The sequence below is a fragment of the Trachurus trachurus genome (assembly GCF_905171665.1).
Source record: "Trachurus trachurus genome assembly, chromosome: 21".
Classification (NCBI taxonomy): domain Eukaryota; kingdom Metazoa; phylum Chordata; class Actinopteri; order Carangiformes; family Carangidae; genus Trachurus; species Trachurus trachurus.
This window is the reverse complement of record NC_139899.1, coordinates 24881694-24906036: the sequence shown is the minus strand read 5'-3', so window position 1 is coordinate 24906036 and position 24343 is coordinate 24881694. Positions and strand designations below refer to the sequence as shown.

Below are 24343 nucleotides of genomic sequence, written 5' to 3'. Positions count from 1 at the left end.
TGGACGTTAATGTTGGCATTTAAACAACTCAGCTCGGTAATATTTGGACTAAAGTTATCCACAAAGTACTTCAGAGAAGCGTGGTGGCGACGCGGGACCACACCTGTACATTTGAGACAAGGTTTGTCCACACGTTTGTTGTCTTTTGGTTTTTAAGATGAAAGTAATACACTTTACAAAGGCTGTTTGTGCACATTCAGGTGTCGCGTTTAACGGAAGCTAATGCGCACGACGGAATGATGATAACCTTTATTCTTACAGACACACTTTGATGTTTTGGTAGTTTTTAAGAGGTAGTAACTAACTTGACAACTTCAATCGACGTCAAATGACAAAGTTAGCTTACCTGTACTTGAATTGTTGTTATGGTTAGCTCAAATTACGTCATTTGTTTACAGTTCTCCTTAAATGAAAAAAAAGAGTTCGTTGTTTGGTCCTCCAAGGGCATAATATGGTCTGGGTCTCAATTATCACCTTCAATCCATTTTTTTTTTCTGATTTTCCAAACAAAAACAGAGAAAAACAAAATATATGTCTACTTTTTTCTGCTTTTATTTTGATTTTTATGCACATCACTTCCTCTTCCTGTCTGTCCCCGAGCTACTGACCGTACTAAATGAGAAATGAGAAATACAATTATGTGTATTCATTTTCCCCCCATTTAATTACGTTTTTTTCTTTCTTTCTTTTATTTATTTATCTGGTCTGGTTCTCAATCATCATTCCCAATCGATTTTGGTTTTTTTTCCTTCTGATTTTCCAAACAAAATTATTAGGCTATTTATAATTATTTATAGCTATATAGCTTTTATTTCGACACTTCCTCTTCCTGTCTGTCCACCGAGCTACTGACTCCACTAAATGAGAAATGAGAAATAAAATTGGATATATTCATTTTTTCCCCCTGATTTACTTACAGATTATTTTTCATCCACATATGACAAAGAGTTAAAAAGAGTGAAACAGCAGCGTATCAAATCCGGGATTTGTTGTTCTTCTAACATAAATTATTTTATTCTGCCAGATGATGGAGCGAAAAAGAGTCGTTTCTTTCGGGCCACTGGTGCCACATCCTCCCAGCAAACCTCCTGAGCCCAAGCGCCCAACTCGAAGTGACGTACGCTTCCCTATAATCAGAAAATGCGCCCTGATTGAACAGAATGGCCTCTACTCAGATGATATCACGATACCCAAGTATCAGGTAAAAACACCATGAGCTCATCATTTATATGATGCTAAGTCCTCGCTCTGGTTTAAACTAAGAAGGACTGTTTATTTAATAGTTTCTTACAGCTGGACCTGAACTCTGGCAGAGGCCACGGGGTCAATCCAGCCTTCAGCCACCCAGATACAACATGCCAAAAGGTGAGATTTTAAGGCATGTAAACGCTTTACATGGTCCTAGTATTTCTCATATGCTGCATGTTATTCTAAAATAAATGAATTGTTCTGTATAATCTCTGCCCGGCTCCATAGTAACAACCATCAAGACCACATGTGACAGGTTGAGGTCTGTTGGTAAGGATTTCCGTCGACCTGTCTCACACCCCTCTCAGAATCCTTACTTCTGCCAACGTGGAGTTACGCCCAAAGTTCAGATTCCCTACGAAACCTGTCCTGGGCAGATACCCCGCAAGTTGGAGATAGAGAGGTTTGTACTCTTTGTGCGTATACATTGTATGGCAAAACAGCTCATTACATGCCCTGTAGTCATAATATACTACAGGACTAGTCCATGTAGTAGGAAGTCCATCGATTATTTCAACCGCTTACTGTTGTGACTTATTTTCACTTTATTTGTTTTATTGTAGATGTCGAAGGGAATACTTGAAGATAGATCTTGAAGAGCTCCTGGAAGAAAAAGGCGTAAACTCTAGTCTTATAATGCCAAGATGTTCCAGCAGTCACGATGAGGCGGTGACACCTGAATCATCCTGTCTCCCGCTGGAGGTGAGCCAGTCACAGCTGCAAATCTTGTCTGCGCTATTTTGGTTCCTGTTAAACATAGGTAAAGATATCTAACACTTTGGGGTCCAGCAGCAGCAGCACCACACACCACACTCATCTTCCCTGCTGTGTTTCTTACTCAGATATTTGACAGTGTGGAGTATGACTGCTGGACTCCACAGGACTGGCTTGCCCTGGGCAAAGATGAAGTATCACCTGATCAAAAACCTATCCCAGCAAAAGCGCTGCTACCTACAGACGACCCTGCATCCTCTGGTGAAATGTCCTCAGAAAAACATTTTAGCAGAGTCAACCAAGACTTTTGTTTTTTTTCTTTTTTGCTCTTTTTATTGGTCTCTGTCTTCTCTCTCTTTAGACGAGGACGCAACCGACGCCTGCCTGGAGTACAGCTGGCATTTAGTCGGGGTCCTTAACTACAGTGAAAAGAAAGGCCAGTACCTGGTGGAGAAGGTTCGCCAACAGAGCGAAGTGACAGACGATGAGGAAAATCGTATTTCAAATGAAGAACAAAAAAAGAGCAAATTTCCTGGTTTGTTTTTATATCACTGTGCCGTAAATTGATAGTATTGACTATTGAATTTGTTCAATTTCCTGCGTTTTATAACCCTCCCCCCTCCCCCCTCCCCCTCTCTCTTGCACAGAAAAAGTCCCTTTTCTTCCAGGCACTCAGTACTGGGTGCCCAGGATCAGACTGTTCTTCTTCGCTGAGGACCCGCGGGTGTTTGTTGAGCGGCTTCAGTTTGCCCTGCACCTGCGGAAGCAAACAGAGGACCTGATCGCCTTCAACCGACCCGCGGACTGCATGCCCGTCTGGAGCGGAGGACCGTTTCTTGAAACCCACAGTCTTCAGTGTATGAAAAAGTTTGCTCTTTCAACCCCTGGGCTCAGGCAGGCAACGTAAGTGAAGTCTCTGTTGTAATTTCCCCCACCAGTACTGGCCATACTTCACCCAAAATCTATAATTCACCAATTTTCTACTCACCGTCATGTCAAGGAAGGGTTTGGAGAACTTTCGGAGTCATCAAAACACTTTAGGAGTTCTAGGGGGGGTCCGGCTGCTAACGGGTTTTCATATAATGGCGGTGGATAGAGTTCACTTTTGAATCATCCAAAACACACACTATGAAACATCCAAATACCTCCATACTGCTCGTCTGTACTGACCCAAGTGTCCTGAAGCCGCCACATGAAAAAGTTGTTCGGAAAACATTAATTTGATCTCTGTTTTTAGCCTTGATGTAGCAGCAGCTCCCAGTGGCTGCGCGAGATGCGCGAGATTTGCTGTGAGATGTTCTTCCGTGTTTACATCTTTACATGTTTAAATCTTGCGCATGTGCACAAACATCAACAGAGCCACTGGGAGCTGCTACTACAACAAGGCTAAAAACAGAGATCTGACTAAGAAGATAATTGACTTACGAATGAAAGTTGAATAAGCAAATATTATCTTTGCAGGGCTGAGAGGTTTATCAGAGACCTGGAGAAAGATATTAGTCTGGAATTTCACTTTGCTACGAACCGTATGATCTATGACAAAGTTGCGATGAGCATCTCAGAGGAGTTTTCATACCTCAACGTGCAAAAGAAGAAACCTGAGTCTGTACCACAACAAGGTGAGATACTATTTGTTCAAGTCACTCGAGTCAAGATTAAAGAAACGTTTCAGCATCCAAAACCTGGTATTCACCTCAAAATCTAATCACTGGGTTGTTTTACTCACAGGGTGCTTCCCAATTCCTCACATTGACTTTAAGGCGAGGCGAGCTGCATTCATCTTCCGCTCCTATGTGACAAGGGCAGAGGCGATTCATGCGATGTCTGCAGTGTGGCATGAGTGTAACAAAGTCACAACCATGAAGCTGTTCAACGTCACCTCAAACAAACCCCTGCGACTGGACGATTTCGAAGCCCTCCAGATTCAAATTCAAACAAAGGTATTTATTGTAGCATTAAAGCTTTTCTTTTACCAGAGCTAGGCAAGAGAGCTTTTAATGAAATGGCGAATGCATAGTTTGCTTTAACAATGGGTCACTAAGTAACATGGCTCGTTGCAATCATCAAATCACTTTCAAACCCTGGCCGAGAGGCTGAACTGGTGCACAACAATTATAAAAACAGTTGACATAACAATACAAATATTTCATCATTCAAGAATAGCAGGTGCACATTTATGTTACTGTAGTTTATATTTTATAAGAGCCTTGAATTCACCCATGAGGAAACGAGACCAGACAGTTGAAGAGAGTTCTGAATGTGCTTAATCACTTGTTGAACAAACTAAAACTAAACTGAAATAAAAAATCAAGCTGAAAAACTAAATGAAAATACAAACTAATGAAAATTTTAAAACTATAATAACCTTGGTGCTCACACAGAGACATAAAATCACAAACACTGATTTTCTCTCCTCTTCAGACAAACCTGTTTCTTCGGGAGCAGTGGAGGATCATGCTGAGCAACATTGTCACCTCCAATCTGGGACGTATCGGCAAGGGCACGTTCAACCTGAACGAGTCTCGATGGGAGATGTACTCGACGTCCAAGCTGTTCAGCATGATGGGCGTGGTGCGCTTTAAGATGCAGGAGTCTCTACGTAACCTGGTGCACAACTCGCTGCTCAGCCTGACCGGCCTTGTGCTGGACGCCTGCCACGGCGTGCTCAACTGTCCCCAGGACCTGGTCTGGGGGAAAGACCTCATCACCAGCCCTTACACGTAGGACAACATGCACTTCATCCTAGTACTACTTAGTATAAACACACACCACTGGAAATACGGCTGGGTCTCATTACTGATTTACTGGTTTGATTTGATTCCGATTCACAAGGTCCCGATTCGATTCAATGTTGACTCATTTAGAGATATTTCAAATACCAATTTTGCTTGGTTATGAAAGAGATTTTCACAAAACTAATGTTGCAAATTGAGATGAAACTCTCTCTAACCTGTTGTATTATTAAAAATATTCATGTTTACATTAAATTGACCAAAAAGCAGTTACATTAATGCACATTCATTTAAGTTTTTAGTAGTTTTAGTTTATTTGTTCGCACCAAAAAAAAAGACAAATGTAAACATCACACACTTTTATTCTGTATTGTTTTATTCTCTCATTATATCCTGAATTCAAGTTTAGGTGACACAAGCAATTATACTGTTGAATAAGTAGCATTATGCTGCTGATGTTAATGCATTGTTCCTATCTAGCCCAAAAAAGAACGCTGTCTTCATGTTGGACTTGATCCTGGACCAGAACGGGGTTCACTACAGCACACCGCCGGAGAACTTTCAGCCATCTGTCATTAGCCTGTTTGATAGAAGCATCGCGGCCACGTACAATGTACCGCGGCTCGAGAAGGTGAAGTTGAATATGCACCTCTCCGTCACCTCAATCCCACAGCATCAAGTTAAAAACGTGAACAAGGAATTTAACTCCTCCTCTCTTGTCCACTCAAGTTAGTGATGCAGAAGTTGCTAATCGGTGGCGATCCGTTGCTCGAGACGGTGCATTCATGGGAGCCACACGTCAATGAGCTGAGGGAGAAGGTCCGCCACGCACTGATACAAGCAGTCATACCCCTCAGGGCTTATGCTGCTGAATATGTACAGTATTTGGATCTACACAACCAGGACATAGACACCCTTCTCAGGTAAATGTGTTTTGAAAATGACCTATTTTGCATATCTGTAAGTGGGGTAAGAAATAAAGCAATGTCCAAGTATAAAGCTGTTATAGTATAATCTGTTTATAAAGATTTAATCCTTATCAAATATAGGAATGAAGCAATTGTTAAATGGTTTAAATGTCATTTCAAATGACATTAAACTAATATGAATACAAAATGTACATGTTTAACAAATCTGATGCATGCTTTTAAAACAATTATTTATTTATTTATTTATTCATTTTCATTTATTTAAAAACATTTTTATTTGTTATTAACCCATTTACAAGGTGGTATAGGGTAATGTAGCAATTTTGGAGAAGACCATTGTCCATTCGGGATGTTGTCTTTGACGTTTCCTTCTTCACTGGTGCTGCCAGCTCTCATACAGACACAGAACAGACAGCCCAAGAAGCGAAGAAGGAGGTGGAGCAACATCTCAAAAAGATGAAAGAGATCGACAACTCGATGCCATCGTCCATTATGATTGGTCCATTCATTGTCCGTGTGGAGGCCGTGCGTCAGAATCTCTCCAGCAAGAGAAAAACTTTAGCCAAGACAATACTCGATCGTCTGTCTCTGAGGCTGCGCAAGAAAGTCGATGATGTAAGTCATTTGATCAAACTATATTACTGTTTTACGTCCTGCAACTCAACAATAACCTTTCTTGCGTGTGTGTGTGTGTGTAGGCATGTGAAAAGTGTATCGTCATTAGTAGAAAGCTACAAGAGAAGCCCAACAACATCGAGGACCTGGCTGAAAAGAGAGAATGGATGAAGCAAATCCCAGGAGAGCTCAAGAGTCACAGGGTACAGAATGAATTATTTCTCTCTGTTCATATCATTTAAAGAGTTACTTTGACTTTGTTGACTCCTTTATTCTAATCCGTCCACAACAGGATTTCATGACCAAGACCGTGTCGGACTATGATGTACTGGACGACCTTCGTTACACTCTCTCAGATGAGGACGCAAGTAAAAAGTAAGTGCATACTCGTCATTTCATATGAAAATATCATTAACATGCTGTAATGTGGAATTGAGAGTGATTTAATGGGTTAGTTGTTAGAGCGAGCAGATGAAACAGAGGAGTATTTATACTTATCTATACAGGTGGGCAGCTGTTGCGTGGCCTCAGAGGATAGTCAGCCAGGTGGAGGCCACAACTGTCCAGCATGAGGAGGATGAGGAGCGCTTCCGCAAGATCCAGCTCTCCGATCAGGACAACTTTGGGGAGACCCTGGACTCTCTGCAGGTCAGCTGAGGCAGCTTGGGGTTTTTGGCTTCGGAGGTGTTTATTACAGTATCAGCTACAGCCAAGTGTCCTCTGTTGGCTGAGTTACTTACAGATGATTCCCAGAGGAAATCTTTTTGAAATGTTCCCAACATTTACAGGACTTTTGATCCAGCAAAACACGTCTAGAGGTGTGAAAACACGAAGACCAGCTTTTGTTTGTTGTGTTTTGGAAATTATTTTGTGCCATTTCAGGAAATAACCATCAAAAAACAGTGGTTATAAATCACCCAAACTCTGTTTTATAGATGCTTGTGGCTGGGTTTGCGACACATACAGACATCCACCGTGTCCACGAAATAGCCAACGAGATGAGGCGAACACAGAAGCAGCTGAAGGAATGCCAGGCCATGGCCCAAACCTACAACATCAGAGAACGTCTGTTAGGTATTCCTGTCACCAACGTAAGTGAAAAAGATTTTTTAATACATTTTTTAATGTTTTAAATGTTTAAATGCGTTTTCTGACAATTACAACGTATATTACAGTATGACCGCCTGCAGAAATTGATGAAGGACTTCCAGCCCTTCAAAGACCTGTGGATGACCACCTCTGATTGGCTACACTTGCACGAGAGCTGTCTCAACGATCCACTGTCGTCCATCGATGCCGAGCAGCTTGAGCAGAGTGTCACCGACGCCCACAGGACCATGCATAAATGTATCAAACAGTTCCAGGAAATCCCTGGTAGGTGACACATCTCTCACCAAACTAGACAAAGTAAAGGGTGTTTGTCTGCGTGCTGGGGTTGACCTGTTTATTTGTATTTCTATGTGACACTAGACTGCCAGATGGTGGCGACGTTAATCCGCGGCCAGATCGAGGACTTCCTTCCTCACGTTCCTCTGATTCAAGGCCTGAGGAACCCGGGGCTGAGGAGCCGCCACTGGGGGATACTTTCCGAGCGCATTAAGGTGAAAGTCCAGCCCAAGGCGAGTCTGACCTTCTCCCGCTGCCTGGAGCTCGGCCTGCAGAACCACATAGACGACGTCACTCATGTGGCTGAGATGGCTGGGAAAGAGTACACCATTGAGCAGGTATTTCAAAACCACAGTCAAACATGCATTGCAGTATGAATGTTTTGTATGGAGGCATAGAGAGGATTTGGGCGGCTTGTTTTACTGTCTAATTGCAGAGTATTTATTTATTTATTTGATTAGGACAATGCACATTAATCAACATATCAGCGAAAAGCATCAGTATAAATATGCCGGAGTTAGCAAAGCTGCTAAATTTCCTCCGTTGTCCTAAGGCAGGTATCATAAAAAAACATACAGAGATGACACCATGACAAATAGATAAAATATGTAGAAATCTTACATAAAAAATAAGTCCTGCTTCACATCAAGGTTAAGAGTCCATAGTACAAAATAGAGAAGACGAAGACAAGAGCAGGTCTGGGTTGTTTTCAAGTTAGGTTTTGGAAGGAAATCCACAAAGTGAAGGATCAGAAATAGACTTCACCTACCACCTACACCTACAAAATAATGTAATAGAAAAAAGTTGACTAATGTTTTTTTTTCTCACACCTTCTCCCCCAGACACTGGAAAAGATGGAGAATGAGTGGGCGGCGATTCTCTTTGAAGTGTTGCCCTACAAGGAGACGGGCACCTACATCATCAAGAGCCCAGATGAGGCATCGCAGCTGCTGGACGACCACATTGTCACCATGCAGAGCTTGTCCTTCTCTCCCTTCAAGAAAACCTTTGAGGAACGCATCAACGGCTGGGAGAACAGGCTCAAACTGACTCAGGTACAGTATGCACACACACACACACAACAGCATCGTGCAGTTTCATGTGCTGTGGCTTTGTGGTGCTACTGCCGTCCTGTCGTGCTGTGCTTGCAGAACGTGCTGGACGAGTGGCTGACGTGCCAGCGCTCCTGGCTCTACCTGGAGCCCATCTTCAGCTCCGACGACATCAACGAGCAGCTGCCTGTGGAAGGAAAGAAATACCAGCAGATGGAGAAAATATGGAGAGCGGCCATGAAAAGCGCCTTTAACAATCCAGTGGTCAGTGCTTGCTTGCACACTTGAAGGAAAGTGAATAAGAACGGATAATAATGGTGTCCAGGTGTTTGTTGACCACTCGTGTGTGTTTCTGTTTGTGCGTCCAGGTGATTAAGCTGTGTCCAGACGCTCGACTGCTGGACAAACTGACGGAGTGCAACGTGCTTTTGGAGCAGGTGCAGAAGGGTCTCAGTGAGTACTTGGAGACAAAACGAGGCTCCTTCCCCAGGTAAGCCAGAGTGAAAACAGTGACACCATTCAGTTTCAGCATTTAAACAAACTCTTGTATATCCTCACAAGCCAGACTATTCATGGGTTGCAGTGACGTCACGTTGAAGGGACCGCCGCCATATTTGTGTCCGATTTGACAGGTCTCCTCATATGACAGCATGCAAACCACAGGATGGAAATGACAGTTTCTTGACAAAATGACAGGGTTTCATACATCCTGTCTGGGTTTATATCTCTATAACAACAGACAAACTCTATATTATCCCACTTATTACACAGTTTATGAATTAATTAATTAATTAATTTGAGACGTAATGTTGATCAAAGTCCGGTCACTTCTCCGCTGTTTGCTCCTCACCCTCCTCCCGGTCGACTCGTGTGTAGTTGTTTTCAACGAGCTTTTGATAATCAATCAGCAGATTGATGAATTATCATGTAAATGTTACGATGTGCGCATTTATGTCGTCCTGTCTGTCATAAGAGACTACGGGACACGTTTGTGTGGCACAGACACAGCTGATCACAGCTGTGACACTGCGCTGGCCCGTCCGCTCTGTCCGCTCTGATCGCAGGTTTGGTTCCCAGCAGCGGTGAGGGAGGCAGAGAGCCTCCACTCTCCCTCTAACAAGCTACAAGTCATTTTTCTAACATCACAATTAGTCTGAAGCTGGTAAAAATGAAACACAAGGTAAAAATCCTTGATAGTTCTTCTGCCCTGCTCCGCGGATCAGAGCGGCGTCCCTAGCAACGGCCCGTTTTACTTAGCAACGGTCTGTTATACAGAAATAAAAGATCCTAAATGCAGAATCAGTGAGTAATTAATAAGAAAGTAATCAAAATGCAGAATTCAATATATCCATGTTATTAAAAAAAAGTGAATCCCCTCTTTTTGTGAGACTTGTCACAGCCCACGCTGCCACTGATAGACTGCCTGCAGTCAACCATTTATTCCGTCTATAACTTTACGTCTTTTGGGAATAAAACTGCAGTCCGGGGTTTTTTGGCGACTGCTATCACAGTCAACAGCACAATATAATCCTGGCATCTTTCAAATAACGTAAATTTTCGGTCTCTTGCTGATTTCCTCCTACTACTCCAGTTGTTCTGGTAACGTGACATGCTGTGATCTGTGCCCAGATCGCCCTGATTCGGACACAAATATGGCGGCGCAGAAACACAGTGACGTCATGTGAATCTGATGAATATCATTAAAATGTCTAGTCTGGCAACGACCGGTAGAGCTCGGCTCAATCCAGGGGGCGGGATGAAGGCTGTCTTTCAAACTGCCTCTGCACGCAATAGGGTAGCGCTACGACTAATCAGAGCAAAGAGCAGGATGACTTTAGCCTGACAAGCCAATTAAAATGCATGTCGTCATCGCGTTAAGCCCGCCCAACTAGCCTCGCATCACCAGGCTCTTCAGACAAGCGAAGAGCCTGGTGTCAGTTACCTCCCAATTAGTCTGCATTCTGGTTCCTGTCTGTAGCGGAAACAGAAATCACCAGATTCACCAAAATAAAAGTGTTCACCAACATAAAACTTATAAAATAAACATTAACTTGTAATACAATAAAAGCAAAATGTTAACTTAATGGCTCAGGGACTTTCTTGTAAATTATATTCCTTAAATCAAAGAGTTTTACCGCATTTTATTAGCTTGGTGCTTTTATTTTGAAGGAAAGGTCTGTCTCTCTCGCCCTGGATCCGTTTCCTACCAAAACAGCGAGTCAACGGCCCCAGACTATGCCCAACAACTCTCTAAACAGATAGAGCGCTGTGATTGGTGAACACAAATGGCGTTAGAGACTCAAATAGTTCCTATGGCTCGTTTCTAGACCCACCTACGGAGCAAATATACAGTATTTGCTGCCGCTAGGGTGCGTCTAGATTTCTAGGCTAACTCTTGTATGTACCGTAAGAAAAAAAAGACCATCCTGAAACACACACCGACGATTTGATGTGAATATTTGTTTTTAGGTTTTACTTCCTGTCCGACGATGAGCTCCTGGAGATCCTCTCCCAGACCAAAGATCCCACTGCTGTTCAGCCGCACCTGCGCAAATGTTTCGAGAACGTTGCACTGGTTTGTTTTGCCCGTTTCTTTCTTTTCAGTGACTCTTTCGTATCTATTCGTACCGCATGTCTGAAACATCTGTCGGTTCTCAGCTTCAGTTCCAGTCAGATCTACTGATCACCCACATGTACTCCGGAGAGGGGGAGGAGGTGAAGCTGTTCCTGCCAGTGAATCCAAGTGGAAATGTGGAGGACTGGCTGAGGGACGTGGAGAAGTCCATGAAGGCCACGCTGAGGGATAACATCGACCGCTCACTCAAAGTGTACCCTGAGGTCTGCAATCTTGATTTGTTTATCTTTTTTTTTTTTGTAATTGACTCTTTTATTGATTCCATACAGCATTATCTCATCGACATTTTACATCTTGTATACAACATTTACAAATATATAGAACATACCCATACTCCACACAGGGAAGCAAAGACAGAAATAGACATAAACTCACAATTAACCACAAAGTAGAGTAAATGAGAAGTAATATCAAGTACTGCTTTTCTACTCCCATCCCCCAGTCCCTTTTCCCCTAATACAGAAAATAAACATATGAACAATGAACAATTAAAGTCTGTAGCGTGAACCAAGGGACTCTATAATGCACAGTGTCCTTATTGCTCAAAATCTGCTCGCAATGGTGACACAAAATCAACCCAGTTTTCCCAGTAGTTCTTAAATTTAAGTTGATTCCTGCTAAGAAAGTCAGCTTCTCCATCCTATAAATCATAAACATTACCTCGACCCAATCCCTGATTTGATTTTCTTTTACACATTTGATGGTTAAAGTGTTTTTTTTTTCAAGTTTAAGCATTTTAAAAGTTTCTAGCTTTATAAGTGAGCTCTTGCTGTGTCCTGTCGACCCTCAGCATCCCCGTACAGAGTGGGTGTTGTCGTGGCCCGGTCAGGTGGTGATAGCTGGCTGCCAGGTCTTCTGGACCACTGAGGTGTCTGAGGCTCTGGAGCAGGGAGACTTGGCCGAACGCCTTTACCCCCAGTTACAGACACAGGTGTGGACAGGTGTCAGACGGGCAAATGTTAAAATAAGATTAAAATACAAAATTATCATGCACTGAACACATTACGGAATACGTAAGTATTTCGTTTTTCATTTGTGCAGCTGGGCGACTTGGTGCAGCTGGTGAGACAAGGCCTCTCCAGGATGCAGCGAGCCGTGCTGTCAGCGCTCATCGTCATTGAGGTCCATGCTAAGGATGTGGCGGCCAAGCTGGTGGAGCAGCAGGTCTCAAGTGTCAACGACTTTGAATGGATCAGTCAGCTCAGGTTATCTGACTGATTTTGCTCTATTTAGTTTTTGTTTTTTTACTCCTGTTACGGTTCTGACTAATAACATATGGTGTGCACATTTGTGTGCAGGTACTACTGGGCAAGAGATGACCTGTACATCCGCGCTGTGAACGCAGAGTTCTTGTATGGATACGAGTACCTTGGTAACTCTGGACGCCTGGTCATCACACCGCTCACCGACAGGTAGGCACCTAGCTATCAGGAAATACATAATGTTGTCCACTCTTTTATTGACTGAATGTCATGAGCTCCTTTGAACATGGTGCATTGTGGGGGCTTGCAGATGCTACTTGACCCTCACAGGAGCCCTGCACCTGAAGTTTGGAGGAGCTCCCGCTGGTCCAGCAGGAACAGGAAAGACAGAAACCACTAAAGACCTGGGGAAGGCTCTCGCCATCCAGACCGTGGTTTTCAATTGCTCTGATCAGCTGGACTTCATCGCTATGGGCAAGTTCCTCAAAGGACTGGCCAGGTGAGAGGCAATCACCCTCAAGCGTAGTGGGATTGTTCGATGACGCCATCAGACACGTTCTTATAAGATTTCTCATCTGTCCGTCACTCTGCAGCTCCGGTGCGTGGGCATGCTTTGATGAGTTCAACCGTATTGACGTGGAGGTGCTGTCTGTGGTGGCACAACAGATCACCACCATACAAAAGGCCCAGCAGGAAAGGGTGAGAAACAAAATGACAAGAAATTCACACAGTGGCACCCACAGTCACTTAAGTGTTTAGTACTTTACATTATTACAGTGATCTTCTTTATTTACTGTGAACATACAATACAAATATGTCATGCAAAAGTAGATTTTTATATGTTTGATTTGTGAATTCCTGAACAACTCTCCTCTCCTGAGAGCACGACACAGACTTGGAAGCACTGCTGTACAGTGAAATGTAAAAATCCATTGTCAGCATCAGCATCAAACATGACAAACGCAGCTCATGTGCGTTAGAAAAAATAAAAAAGTAAATTACAAGTTATGTTATAATGCATAGTTTTTATAGGAGTTTAATTACAGAATATTCTAAATACAAAATTTACCATTACCTCATTAAATATAAATTTCATTTCCACAGCACCAGCAGATCACAATGTGGCCACAAGGGGGCAGTGTTATCTTTCTCTGAAATTACTTTGTGCACCTTGTGCTTACAGGCAGAGCGGTTTGTGTTTGAAGGGTCAGAAATCCCTCTCGTCCCTTCCTGTGCTGTATTCATCACTATGAATCCTGGCTACGCCGGCCGCACAGAACTGCCAGACAATCTGAAGGTTTGAAACGATGACTGAATCATAAATGACAGTATAAAAGACACTGATGATGAGGCAGATGGGTTTCAACAAATGAGATTCAACCTCTTGCAGGCCCTGTTTCGTCCCGTGGCCATGATGGTGCCCAACTATGCGATGATCGCTGAGATCTCCCTGTACTCGTTCGGCTTCAGCGATGCCAAAGTCCTCTCCAAGAAGATCACCACCACTTTCAAGCTCTCCTCTGAACAGCTCAGCTCTCAGGTACTGTGAGGATGCAGAGGCCCAAAACTGAATTTAGTATGAATGCACATGCCTGTATATCAGAATAACAAGGATGCTGACTTTTACTTTACTTTACTTTATTGTTTTATTGTACGTGGACAGTCCCAATTAATCAACTGCATTAAATACAGTAAAAAGGGCAGCTTTAGCCAGCATGGCTAATATCCTGCTGTAGTCCCCGGCCAGATGACAATGGGCATCCTAAAAAAACAACAACAACAATATATTACAACACAATGATTAAAAAGAATCAATAGGGAAAGGATAGAACAGGTAGGCATCAGTACAATCATGCAAGGACAGCACATAGAAACATACAAGAGCAGCACATGTAATATACCAGTAATCACACACAATAGGCCACATCAGCACATACTGTACTACACATTCTGGGATGCAGACAGACAGGGGTGCATGCAGACATCACGTAGACAGATAAAACACAGACAGGCAGCATGATCATGACGCAAATAGCACAATATCTTAGTGGGTACAGGTGTAATTATGAGCGAGCCATGTTTTTAGTTTGGATGTAAAAGTACAGTATGTATTTCTTTAATATGGGTGGGAAGTGAGTTCCAATTTTGTAATAGCTTTAACAGAAAATGATAGCTGGCCAAATGTACTTTTCCTGAATGGGACTGTTAAGTCACCACGAGTGGCGCTTCTAGTGATCTGACTAGTGTTACTGCGTTGGTTTATGAATGAGTTCAATGGTGGAGGAGCTAAACCATGCAGGATTTTAAACGTTCGTTCTTGTTTATCTGAAGGATCATTATGATTTTGGCATGAGGGCTGTGAAGACTGTGATTTCAGCTGCTGGAAACCTGAAGAGAGAAAATCCCCAGATGAATGAGGTAAGGAATGCTTCATTTGTTTTTCATGGAAATAAAGTTTAAGAAAACAAAGCATTTGAGAAACTCCAGCGGTCCATTTAAATATCTTCCCGTTCTTGAATCCCCCAGGAGCTGATCTGTCTGCGAGCCATCCAAGACGTCAATGTGCCAAAGTTTTTACAGGACGATCTGAAGCTCTTCAACGGCATCGTGTCCGATCTTTTCCCAAAGATAAAACAGGAGCCAATCGACTACGGCACGCTGGAAGAGTCGATGCGCAACGTCTGCATCAAGAAGAACCTCAAAGATGTAGATGGTTAGTGTTGTTGGTGTGTCTCATCAGATATGTCTTCTTTTAAATCTCTTCTTAAAATTCACTTTTATCAATTGGCTCCTACTGTAACTTGATTGTATTGTACTTTCTGCTGATTTTATTGTATTCTATTTTATTTGTTATTGTTTGCTTGTTCCGGGTTTTATATTTGAAGCACTTTGTGATTTTGATTTTGATAAGTGCTATAGAAATGAAGTTATTATTATATGCTGTTGCCAAATTAGTAGATGAAAGTTTTTGTTGTTGTTATGATTGCAGGTTATATCAGTAAGTGTATCCAGCTGTACGAGACCACAGTGGTGAGACATGGCCTGATGTTGGTGGGACCTTCTGGATCTGGTAAAACACAGGTTAGTTTTTTGCTTGCAATGCTCAAAGTCAGTTAGGACTTTTATTTTGCAGTGTAGAGCTCAGTACATAACTGTTACTGTTACACACAAACTGTGGAATAATTGACCTCTTTCAGTTTGTTCTTCACCCTCCATTCATGTCTTCAAAACACGCCTAAAAACCCATCTCTCTTCCTTAGCATTTGATTCGGCATAGTACTAATACTCCATAGTCCCCCAAATTTATTTTATTATACCCACTGTTTTAAATTGTTCTATTATTATTCCATTGTCATTGTTGTTCTTGTTTGTGCACATAATTGTAAAGCACTTTGGTCAACATTTGTTTTTAAATGTGCTCTAAAAATAAAGCTGACTTGACATATGTTTCAGTGTTACGAGATACTGTGTGCAGCGATCACAGCTCTGAAGGGCAAGCCCTCTGTGAGCGGTGGAGTGTATGAGGCCGTTCACACATATGTCCTCAACCCCAAATCCATCACCATGGGACAACTGTACGGGGAGTACGACTTACTCACACACGAGTGGTAAGGAGTGTTTTGTTCTGCAGAATAAATAGAAAAAAGCCACATGTATTATTATCATTACTGTACCGATGCACTTTGCCTCTGTCTGCACACCTGTAGGACGGACGGCATCCTGTCATCTCTCATACGAAGCGGAGCGGTGGCTATGGACAAAGATAACAAGTGGTACATATTTGACGGGCCGGTGGACGCCGTGTGGATTGAGAACATGAACACGGTGCTGGATGACAACAAAAAACTCTGCCTCAGCTCGGGGGAGATCATGAAGCTCTCTGACGTACGGCTGAGTTTTTTTTAAAAGTCTTGGGTTATCAGTCTTTGTTCCACACTCCAGCACTCGGGATGTTCTGTGTCTCCGTCCTCCAGGTGATGACCATGATGTTTGAGGTGCAGGACTTGGCGGTGGCTTCCCCGGCCACGGTGTCTCGCTGTGGCATGGTCTACCTGGAGCCCAGTATTCTGGGCCTCGTCCCTTTCACAGAGTGCTGGCTGAGGCGGGTCCCTCGGTTGTTCAAACCCTTCACGGAGCAGCTCAACGACCTATTTTCCAGATTCCTGCAGGTGAGAGTTAAGACGAGACACAAGCAGGGAGTCTTACAGTATTTACATTATCGGAGTTAAAGGGATAGTTCACCCAAAATTCAAATTTCACTCATTATCTACTCACCCTCATGTCACCTAAGAGCTGTGAGAATTTTCAGAGTTATCCGTGCCTTCTCTGAGTTACGGGGGGGTCCGCGCAGCAGTATTTGTCCATATAATGATTGTGAATGGATACCACTTTTCTTTGTCCAAAAAGACACACCAAAAAACATCCAAATACCTCCATAGTGCTCGTGTGTAATGTCCCTCTTGTATTGAAGCCCCGACATGAGAAATTGTTCCGAAAAAAAATTAAATAAGTCTATATTTTAAGCTTGTTTGTAGCGGAAGCTCCCAGTGTCTCGGTTCACTGCTCTTCCTGTGTCAGTGCAAATCACGTGTTATTTGCACTGACCGGCGGAACAATTTCTCATGTCGGGGCTTCAATACAAGAGGGACATTACAGACGAGCAGTATGGAGGCATTTGGATGTTTTTTGGTGTGTCTTTTTGGACAAAGAAAAGTGGTAAACATTCACAACTTAGTCAACATGAGGGTGAGTAGATAATGAGTGAAATTTGAATTTTGGGTGAACTATCCCTTTAAATAATGACACAATGGTTTGCTTTTGTTCTTTCTTTTTTAATTATTTTACGCAGGACTCCATCACATTTGTCCGCGCTTCAGTAAAGGAGGTCATCACCTCCCTGGACAGCAACCTTGCCTGTAGTCTGCTTAAACTAATGGACTGCTTCTTCAAGCCCTTTGACTTCAAAGAGGTTCGTGTTAAAGAGGAATATCGTGTTTTCTGCACAAATATGCGAAAAAGGAACTGGTAGAAGTTTCAGCTCTGTGTCCTATGCTTTGTCTCTCCTCGTCTCACTTGTCTCGTAGGACGAAAGGCCACCACCCAAGAAGAACGTGGACCGTCTGAACGAGCTGATCGAGTCCTGGTTCTTTTTTGCTCTGGTGTGGAGCGTAGGAGCCACGGGCGACGCAGCCAGCTGCCAGCGCTTCAGTGCTTGGCTCAGGAAAAAGATGGCAGAGGAGAAGGTCAGATCACACACCTCTGCACCAAGTTATTTTTTATCTCTGTGGTTTAAATTAACACGCATCTATTTGTCCATCAGATTAATATGTGTTTTCCAGAGGAGGGTCTGGTGTATGACTACAGGCTCGATGATGCAGGGATAAGTAACTTTGACGATGACGAGGAAGACGGGGACAGAAGAGTAAGATGATGATTCATATAAGGAGACCGATTACTGTACATATGGACGGCACATCAGACACTCTCTCTTCTGTTGATTCATTCATTCATATTTTTGCCTGTGGTCTAGGTTGAATGGGTCAGTTGGATGAAATACGCAAAGGATGTCGTCATCACCCCAGAGACAAACTACTCTGACATCATCATTCCCACCGCTGATACAATCAGAATGTCTTTCCTCATGGACATGCTCTTAACCAATAAGAAACCAGTGAGTACTCATCTGTCTACATACCATAAGTGTGAATGTTTTATATTGAAATAAGAATTCATTATCCGATATTTTAATGCTTTCCTTTCCTTAAAAAAAAAAATAAAATTCAAACATGTAAAACAAAATAAGACACAATTTCAGTTAGTTCCTTCATATGTTAATAACATAAATGAAATTTGGAAACAAAAACACAAAAGCATAATCATACATATTCGAAAAGGAGTGAGAAGAAGCTGTTCTTATTGAATCCCTTAAACTGGTACCATTGGATTAAATCTAAGTTTGTCTGTGATTGTGATCCAGGTGCTCTGTATTGGACCAAGTGGCACAGGAAAGACTCTGACCATGTCAGACAAGCTCCTGAAGAACATGCCTGCCGAATTCATCACACATTTCCTCATGTTCTCTGCCCGCACCTCGGCCAACCAGACCCAAGATTTAATCGACAGTAAACTTGACAAAAGGTACACATCCTCTACTGCCATGAATACAACACATACTGTACAGTACATACAGGTGTATATACATGTGGCTCACAATTTGAATGGTGTGTGTCAGGCGGAAAGGAGTGTTTGGGCCTCCGATAGGGAAGTACTTTATCTTCTTCATTGATGATCTAAACATGCCAATGCTGGAGACGTACGGTGCACAGCCTCCTATTGAGCTGCTGCGGCAGTGGATGGACCACGGAGGCTGGTATGACAGGAAGCAGATAGGTGAGAACATTGAAGTATGTTTATATAGACTGTTCCTCCGTGTTTCACCTTGATTACAACTTAAATTGTTAATCATCATCATTTCTTTTGTTTTGCCTGTCCTCACTCCACAGGCACTTTCATGCACGTGGTGGACTTAAATTTTGCCTGTGCCATGGGACCCCCCGGTGGAGGCCGAAACCCCATCACCCAGCGCTTCACACGTCACTTTAACTTCCTGTCCTTCACCGAAATGGACGACACCAGCAAGAAGAAAATTTTCTCCACTATTCTCGGCAATTGGATGGGTAATGTGTTTAAATTTAAGTTCATAATATGTTTGTGGCTGCAAATACATATAATGAGTGAACAGTTTCTGACCGAATCTTTGTTTTCTTTCAGGGGGAAATATGAGTAAAAAGGAGTCAGGCAGTAAGTCAGGGACACAGTGAAAGGAGTTGTTTAAATGCTTGGCGGGTCATTTTATTTATACAGCACATTTATAGCAAATATAAAAACAAAAAGTGATTATCAATGTTTGTAAAATATCTGTTATACTTTTTTTTTAATCTATAAGAAAATAGATATTCAAGTGAATGTTTTACTAATATAATTTCTCTCTGCTGCCCTGCTGTTGTTTTTTAATCAGCACCTGTGGCAGCAATCACGCCGCTGAACGAGCCTCTTGTAGACGCCACTATCCACGTCTATACCACCATTACCTCCCAGCTCCTCCCAACTCCATCCAAGTCCCATTACACCTTCAACCTGAGGGACCTGTCCAAGGTCTTCCAGGGCATCCTGATGGCGGAGGCGCGCATGATAGAGGTAGTCAGATCTAGAGCACTGGAAAAGAGAGTAACGACACCACCATTGACTCCCGTGGTAAGGGTTTTGCGCCCCGAGTGGCAGGATATGGGTATTGCAAAAGCACCCAGAAAACCCATTCACTCCAATGTATGTGTTGCCCACTTGCTTGTAAATTGATGAAAACGGCCGTGTTTTTGTTTTTAGGTGTCTTGGTCATATCAAATTATACTTATAATTTGTTTATTACAAAATGTAGATTGAAACATTAATGTAGATAACTATTTTTTATTTTTTTCTCGCCTATGTGTTAATGTTTATCTGTAAAGGATCCTCAATGATGCTATTAACGTGGGTGATCTATAAATGTCCTTAAATTATTGAAAATACCACACTTGCTCATTCACCAACAATGCAGAGTTGTCAGTTCTTGGGCGCTTTTGCAATACCCATATTCCGCCATCAGGAGGCGCTTCCATTGAACCAATGAATAGAATAGAATAGAATAGAATAAACTTTAATGTCCCACAGGGGAAATTGGTTGTGGACTCAGTGCATGGTAAAAAGCTGCCTTAATATACATACAATGCGTGTCGTTACTCTATTTTCCAGTGCTCTAGTCAGATCTAGTTAATGTGAAAACACCACGTTACTATAGACTGTGAGTTGCTGTATCCACCTGAAATAACTGGCATGAGCATGAGTGTGATTATTCGCGGTGCTCTTACGCAGGACAAAGGGCACCTGCTGCAGCTGTGGTACCACGAGAGCTGTCGGATCTTCCAGGACCGGCTGGTGTGTGCCGAGGACAGAGACTGGTTCACCAGGCTCCTCAGAGATTGCATTCAACAGTTTGGGTGCAGCTTTGAGGAGGTTGTGCCATGTCATCCTCTTCTGTACGGAGATTTCATGGCACCTGGAGATGACATCAAAGTCTACAAATTCATAGACGACGAAGAAAAGGTTGGCGAGTCATGTTATGTTCAATAGACATTTAGTATAATACATATAATTCATCCATTCTTGTGGTTGTTATCTGATTATTTTATTGCAGTGTCATTGTTGTTCACAATTATCTTGCGCTTTCCATCTTTTATCCAGTTAGCAAAGGTGATGGAGGAATACATGGACGACTACAACCAGACCAGTACCGCCAAGATGAAGCTGGTCCTCTTCATGGACGCCATCGAGCATGTGTGCCGTATCAGCCGCATCCTCCGCCAGCCGTTGGGCAACGCTCTGCTGCTCGGAGTGGGCGGCAGTGGACGTCAGTCGCTCACCAGGCTCGCAACACACATGTGAGTCATATGTTTTTATCCTCCAGTTATTTGCTTAATTAAGGGAACACCCTGTTGGTTTTGTGTGTTTTTTTCTTCTAAATATTTGGACTAAGCCTTTGTCCAATTTTTTTATAGTCCTGTGGCACTGATTACGTGTTCCTATGTTCAGTTCAGGATATGAGTGTTTCCAGATTGAACTGGCGAAGAACTACGGTCAAACAGAGTGGAGGGAAGACATTAAAGGCATCATGATGAAGGCTGGCCTGCAGAACCTGCAGATCACCTTCCTCTTTGTGGACACACAGGTAAAACAACAGTATGCCATGTGCTGCACAGCTGTGGGAATATGCTTTTTAATCAGTCTAATGTAAACATGTACACTACCAGTCAAAAGTTTGGACACACCTTCTCATTCAATGTTTTTTCTTTATTTCCATTACTTTAGATTCAGACTGAAGACATCAAAACTATAAAGGAACACATATGGAATTATGAAAACGCAGAATATATGTAATATTTTAGATTTTTCGAAGTAGCCACCTTTTGCTTTGATGGCTCACCCCAAACGCTTTTTTGATTACCATATAATTCCATATGTGTTCCTTCATAGTTTTGATGTATGTTATATCAATCTACAATGTAGAAAGTAATAAACATACCGGTAAAGAAAAAACATTGAATGAGAGTGTGTCCAAACGTCATTTTTTTAACACTTTATTTATAAAACATTTTAAGTTTCAACCACATGTAAAAACAGAAACAATATACAACAAAACGAACAGAACAAAATAAAACGAAACAAACCGCCAGCCCACAGAAATATAAACATGTAAAAATTACTGTTATGCATGTCAGTCCACACACTGAATCAAAAGTACAAAAGTGGATTTTAAAGTCCAAGACAGAGTTCAGAGAGCCAGGACCAAGTGAGGTCAAGGTGCGTCCAAACTTTTGACTGGAAGCGTATCTCTGTAAGACACCGTGCCTTTACTCATATTGTACTGCATGTGCTAACCTCGCAGATTAAGAGTGAGTCGTTCCTGGAGGACATCAACAACATCTTGAACTCCGGGGATGTTCCCAACCTGTACGCGTCGGACGAGCAGGAGCGCATCATGGCATCCATGAAGCCCGTGGTGATGGAGCTGGGGCAGCAGCCGACCAAAGCCAACTTAATGGCCGCCTACATCAGGAGGGTTCGCAACAACATCCACACTGTGCTCTGCATGAGGTCGGTGAATGTGCTGACTTCATTTTGACTGAATGAACGGAAATGAAAATAGATAATAATCCTGTTGCTCACACCCCTGCAGTCCTATCGGTGAAGTGTTTCGTGCGCGGCTGAGGCAGTTTCCCTCCCTGGTGACGTGCTGCACAATAGACTGGTTCAGCGCCTGGCCGGAGGAGGCTCTGCAGGCCGTCGCTACGTCGTTTCTTCAAGAGCTGCCTCAGCTAGACGCCAGCCCGGAGGCCATGAGGGGAATGGTGAGTGCTGCTCGTCGTGTCTTTATGCGTGACTTTCGTTTCTTGGTTTTCACTAATCACAGTCTTCTCCTCCTTGTTGATTTTCTTCTCCAGACAATTATGTGTGTGAAGATCCACCAGATGGTGGCCAGGAAGTGTGCTCAGTACCTGGCCGAGCTTTCACGCTACAACTACGTGACGCCCAAGAGCTACCTGGAACTCCTCAAAATCTTCTCGGATCTCATTCGGCTCAAGAAACAAGAGCTGTGTTCTGCTCGTCAGAGGATGAAGACGGGTCTGGACAAGGCAAGCTGTCTAGTTTGGCTTTAGTTTATCAGAATCAGAATCAGAATGCCTTTATTTGTCATTATACTCGCGGTATAACAAAATTAGAGCACCCCTTCAGTGCAAAACAAGCAATACCATAAAAATACAATATAAAAACACTTTCAATAGTATAAAAATAAATAGATGAAAATAAATTATATGCACAGTATATTGCACAGTGAATTATGTATATTGCACATTACATTGAGGTAGTTGGGTATATTGCCATATATGTTATTTGTCCTTTCCAGGATAATCATTTTCATATGTAGTTTATTTGTCCTCTCCAGGATAGTAATTTTTCATATTTAGTTTATTTGTCCTCTCCAGGATAATCAGTTTCATGTTTAGTTTATTTGTCCTTTCCAGGATAATCATTCTCATATTGCATGACACATTCCCCAAAAACACCCAAAAGAAGCATAAATACATGACTCAGATCATTGATACAGTACGGAACAAATGATGTGGCAACATATATCCACTGCCATCTACACAGTCATTCAAAATACAATCAAATACATTAATACCATTGCTGTCTCTTAAATGTTTTGTTTAATTCAGTTACAGTATTGCAGTGAGAATAAAGCTTTCACTGAACTTGACCTTTTTCCAGGCGAGCGGCCTGCTGCTGAAGCTGCTGGAAGAAAATAGCAATACAACTCATTATAGTTTGTGTGCCTTTGTATTTTGTAATTTGTGTACATGTCACTACTACTATACTACACTGTGATCCCGTAGCTCCTTAGCACGGCAGAGGACGTGAGTAAAATGCAAGAGGACCTGGGGACAATGAGGCCTCTTCTGGAGGAGGCTGCAAGGGAGACTGAAGTCACCATGGAGACCATCCAGGCAAGGAAACGTTCATACAGTTTCGAAGTCACACAAAGACGCGTATTGCATATTTTGCATTGCGTATATTTATATTTTATATTGACAGAAAGACACAGCGGTTGCGGAGGTGACCCGAAAGTCGGTGAAGGAAGAAGAAGACAAAGCCTCAGACAAAGCCCGGTTTGCCGGAGCCATCGCCGCCGACGCCCAGAAAGACCTGGACGAGGCTCTGCCGGCCCTGGACGCTGCCCTCAATAGTCTCAAGTCACTCAACAAGAACGATGTCACTGAGGTCGGGGATTTTGATGATGCTAATTTACTATGACCACCTTTTAAAGGGATAGTTCAACATTTTGGCAAATTGGCCCATTGCCATAATCCCTATAGTCATAGCAGTAGGTTCGTTACCTTTAATTGTCAGTGCAAACTATTTTTAGAACAGCGGAGCAGAGCCGCGAGCTGCTCAGAGCTATGCTACAGAGTTGTTTTCGAGGTAAATTCATGCAAAACCGCTGATGTGCGTTCCTGTTGGGGGCAGTTTTTCAGCAAGGAGTCTCTGCATTTACCTCTAAAACAACTCTGTCTCGTAAGTCTGTCTCTGCTCCACCGTTCTAAAAGTAGCTTGCACCGACAATTAAAGGTAACGAACCTACTGCTAAAACTATAGGGATTATGGCAATGGGCCAATTTGCCAAAATGTTGAACTATCCGTTTAAATGGTTTTATTGAATTGGGATCAAATGTTTTTC

At 42.7% G+C, this 24343-nt stretch overlaps 1 protein-coding gene across 1 annotated transcript in view; it reads left to right on the top strand.

Moving 5' to 3' along the window:
* Positions 1-1355: 1355 nt before the first annotated feature.
* dnah1 (dynein, axonemal, heavy chain 1) overlaps positions 1356-24343 on the top strand; it is a gene marked incomplete at both ends in the record, with an annotated part of 36774 nt that continues 13786 nt past the window's right edge. Inside the window, 52 exons of the mRNA XM_083996015.1 lie at positions 1356-1365; positions 1477-1651; positions 1812-1950; positions 2091-2223; positions 2324-2458; positions 2610-2865; positions 3424-3581; positions 3691-3902; positions 4384-4682; positions 5175-5325; positions 5424-5617; positions 6013-6238; positions 6322-6441; positions 6531-6613; positions 6745-6886; positions 7174-7329; positions 7414-7612; positions 7709-7962; positions 8467-8679; positions 8776-8940; positions 9045-9166; positions 11146-11251; positions 11335-11514; positions 12102-12242; positions 12353-12516; positions 12610-12723; positions 12824-13012; positions 13107-13212; positions 13697-13810; positions 13904-14053; positions 14845-14931; positions 15040-15226; positions 15503-15594; positions 15967-16121; positions 16221-16398; positions 16488-16682; positions 17363-17482; positions 17598-17756; positions 17834-17935; positions 18044-18184; positions 18491-18651; positions 18746-18903; positions 19017-19190; positions 19532-19710; positions 20422-20652; positions 20791-20987; positions 21139-21274; positions 21992-22200; positions 22283-22454; positions 22548-22739; positions 23502-23612; positions 23701-23886. Coding sequence (XP_083852141.1) covers positions 1356-1365; positions 1477-1651; positions 1812-1950; positions 2091-2223; positions 2324-2458; positions 2610-2865; positions 3424-3581; positions 3691-3902; positions 4384-4682; positions 5175-5325; positions 5424-5617; positions 6013-6238; positions 6322-6441; positions 6531-6613; positions 6745-6886; positions 7174-7329; positions 7414-7612; positions 7709-7962; positions 8467-8679; positions 8776-8940; positions 9045-9166; positions 11146-11251; positions 11335-11514; positions 12102-12242; positions 12353-12516; positions 12610-12723; positions 12824-13012; positions 13107-13212; positions 13697-13810; positions 13904-14053; positions 14845-14931; positions 15040-15226; positions 15503-15594; positions 15967-16121; positions 16221-16398; positions 16488-16682; positions 17363-17482; positions 17598-17756; positions 17834-17935; positions 18044-18184; positions 18491-18651; positions 18746-18903; positions 19017-19190; positions 19532-19710; positions 20422-20652; positions 20791-20987; positions 21139-21274; positions 21992-22200; positions 22283-22454; positions 22548-22739; positions 23502-23612; positions 23701-23886 — 8328 coding nt within the window. The remainder of the gene's footprint in view (positions 1366-1476; positions 1652-1811; positions 1951-2090; positions 2224-2323; positions 2459-2609; positions 2866-3423; positions 3582-3690; positions 3903-4383; positions 4683-5174; positions 5326-5423; positions 5618-6012; positions 6239-6321; positions 6442-6530; positions 6614-6744; positions 6887-7173; positions 7330-7413; positions 7613-7708; positions 7963-8466; positions 8680-8775; positions 8941-9044; positions 9167-11145; positions 11252-11334; positions 11515-12101; positions 12243-12352; positions 12517-12609; positions 12724-12823; positions 13013-13106; positions 13213-13696; positions 13811-13903; positions 14054-14844; positions 14932-15039; positions 15227-15502; positions 15595-15966; positions 16122-16220; positions 16399-16487; positions 16683-17362; positions 17483-17597; positions 17757-17833; positions 17936-18043; positions 18185-18490; positions 18652-18745; positions 18904-19016; positions 19191-19531; positions 19711-20421; positions 20653-20790; positions 20988-21138; positions 21275-21991; positions 22201-22282; positions 22455-22547; positions 22740-23501; positions 23613-23700; positions 23887-24343) is intronic.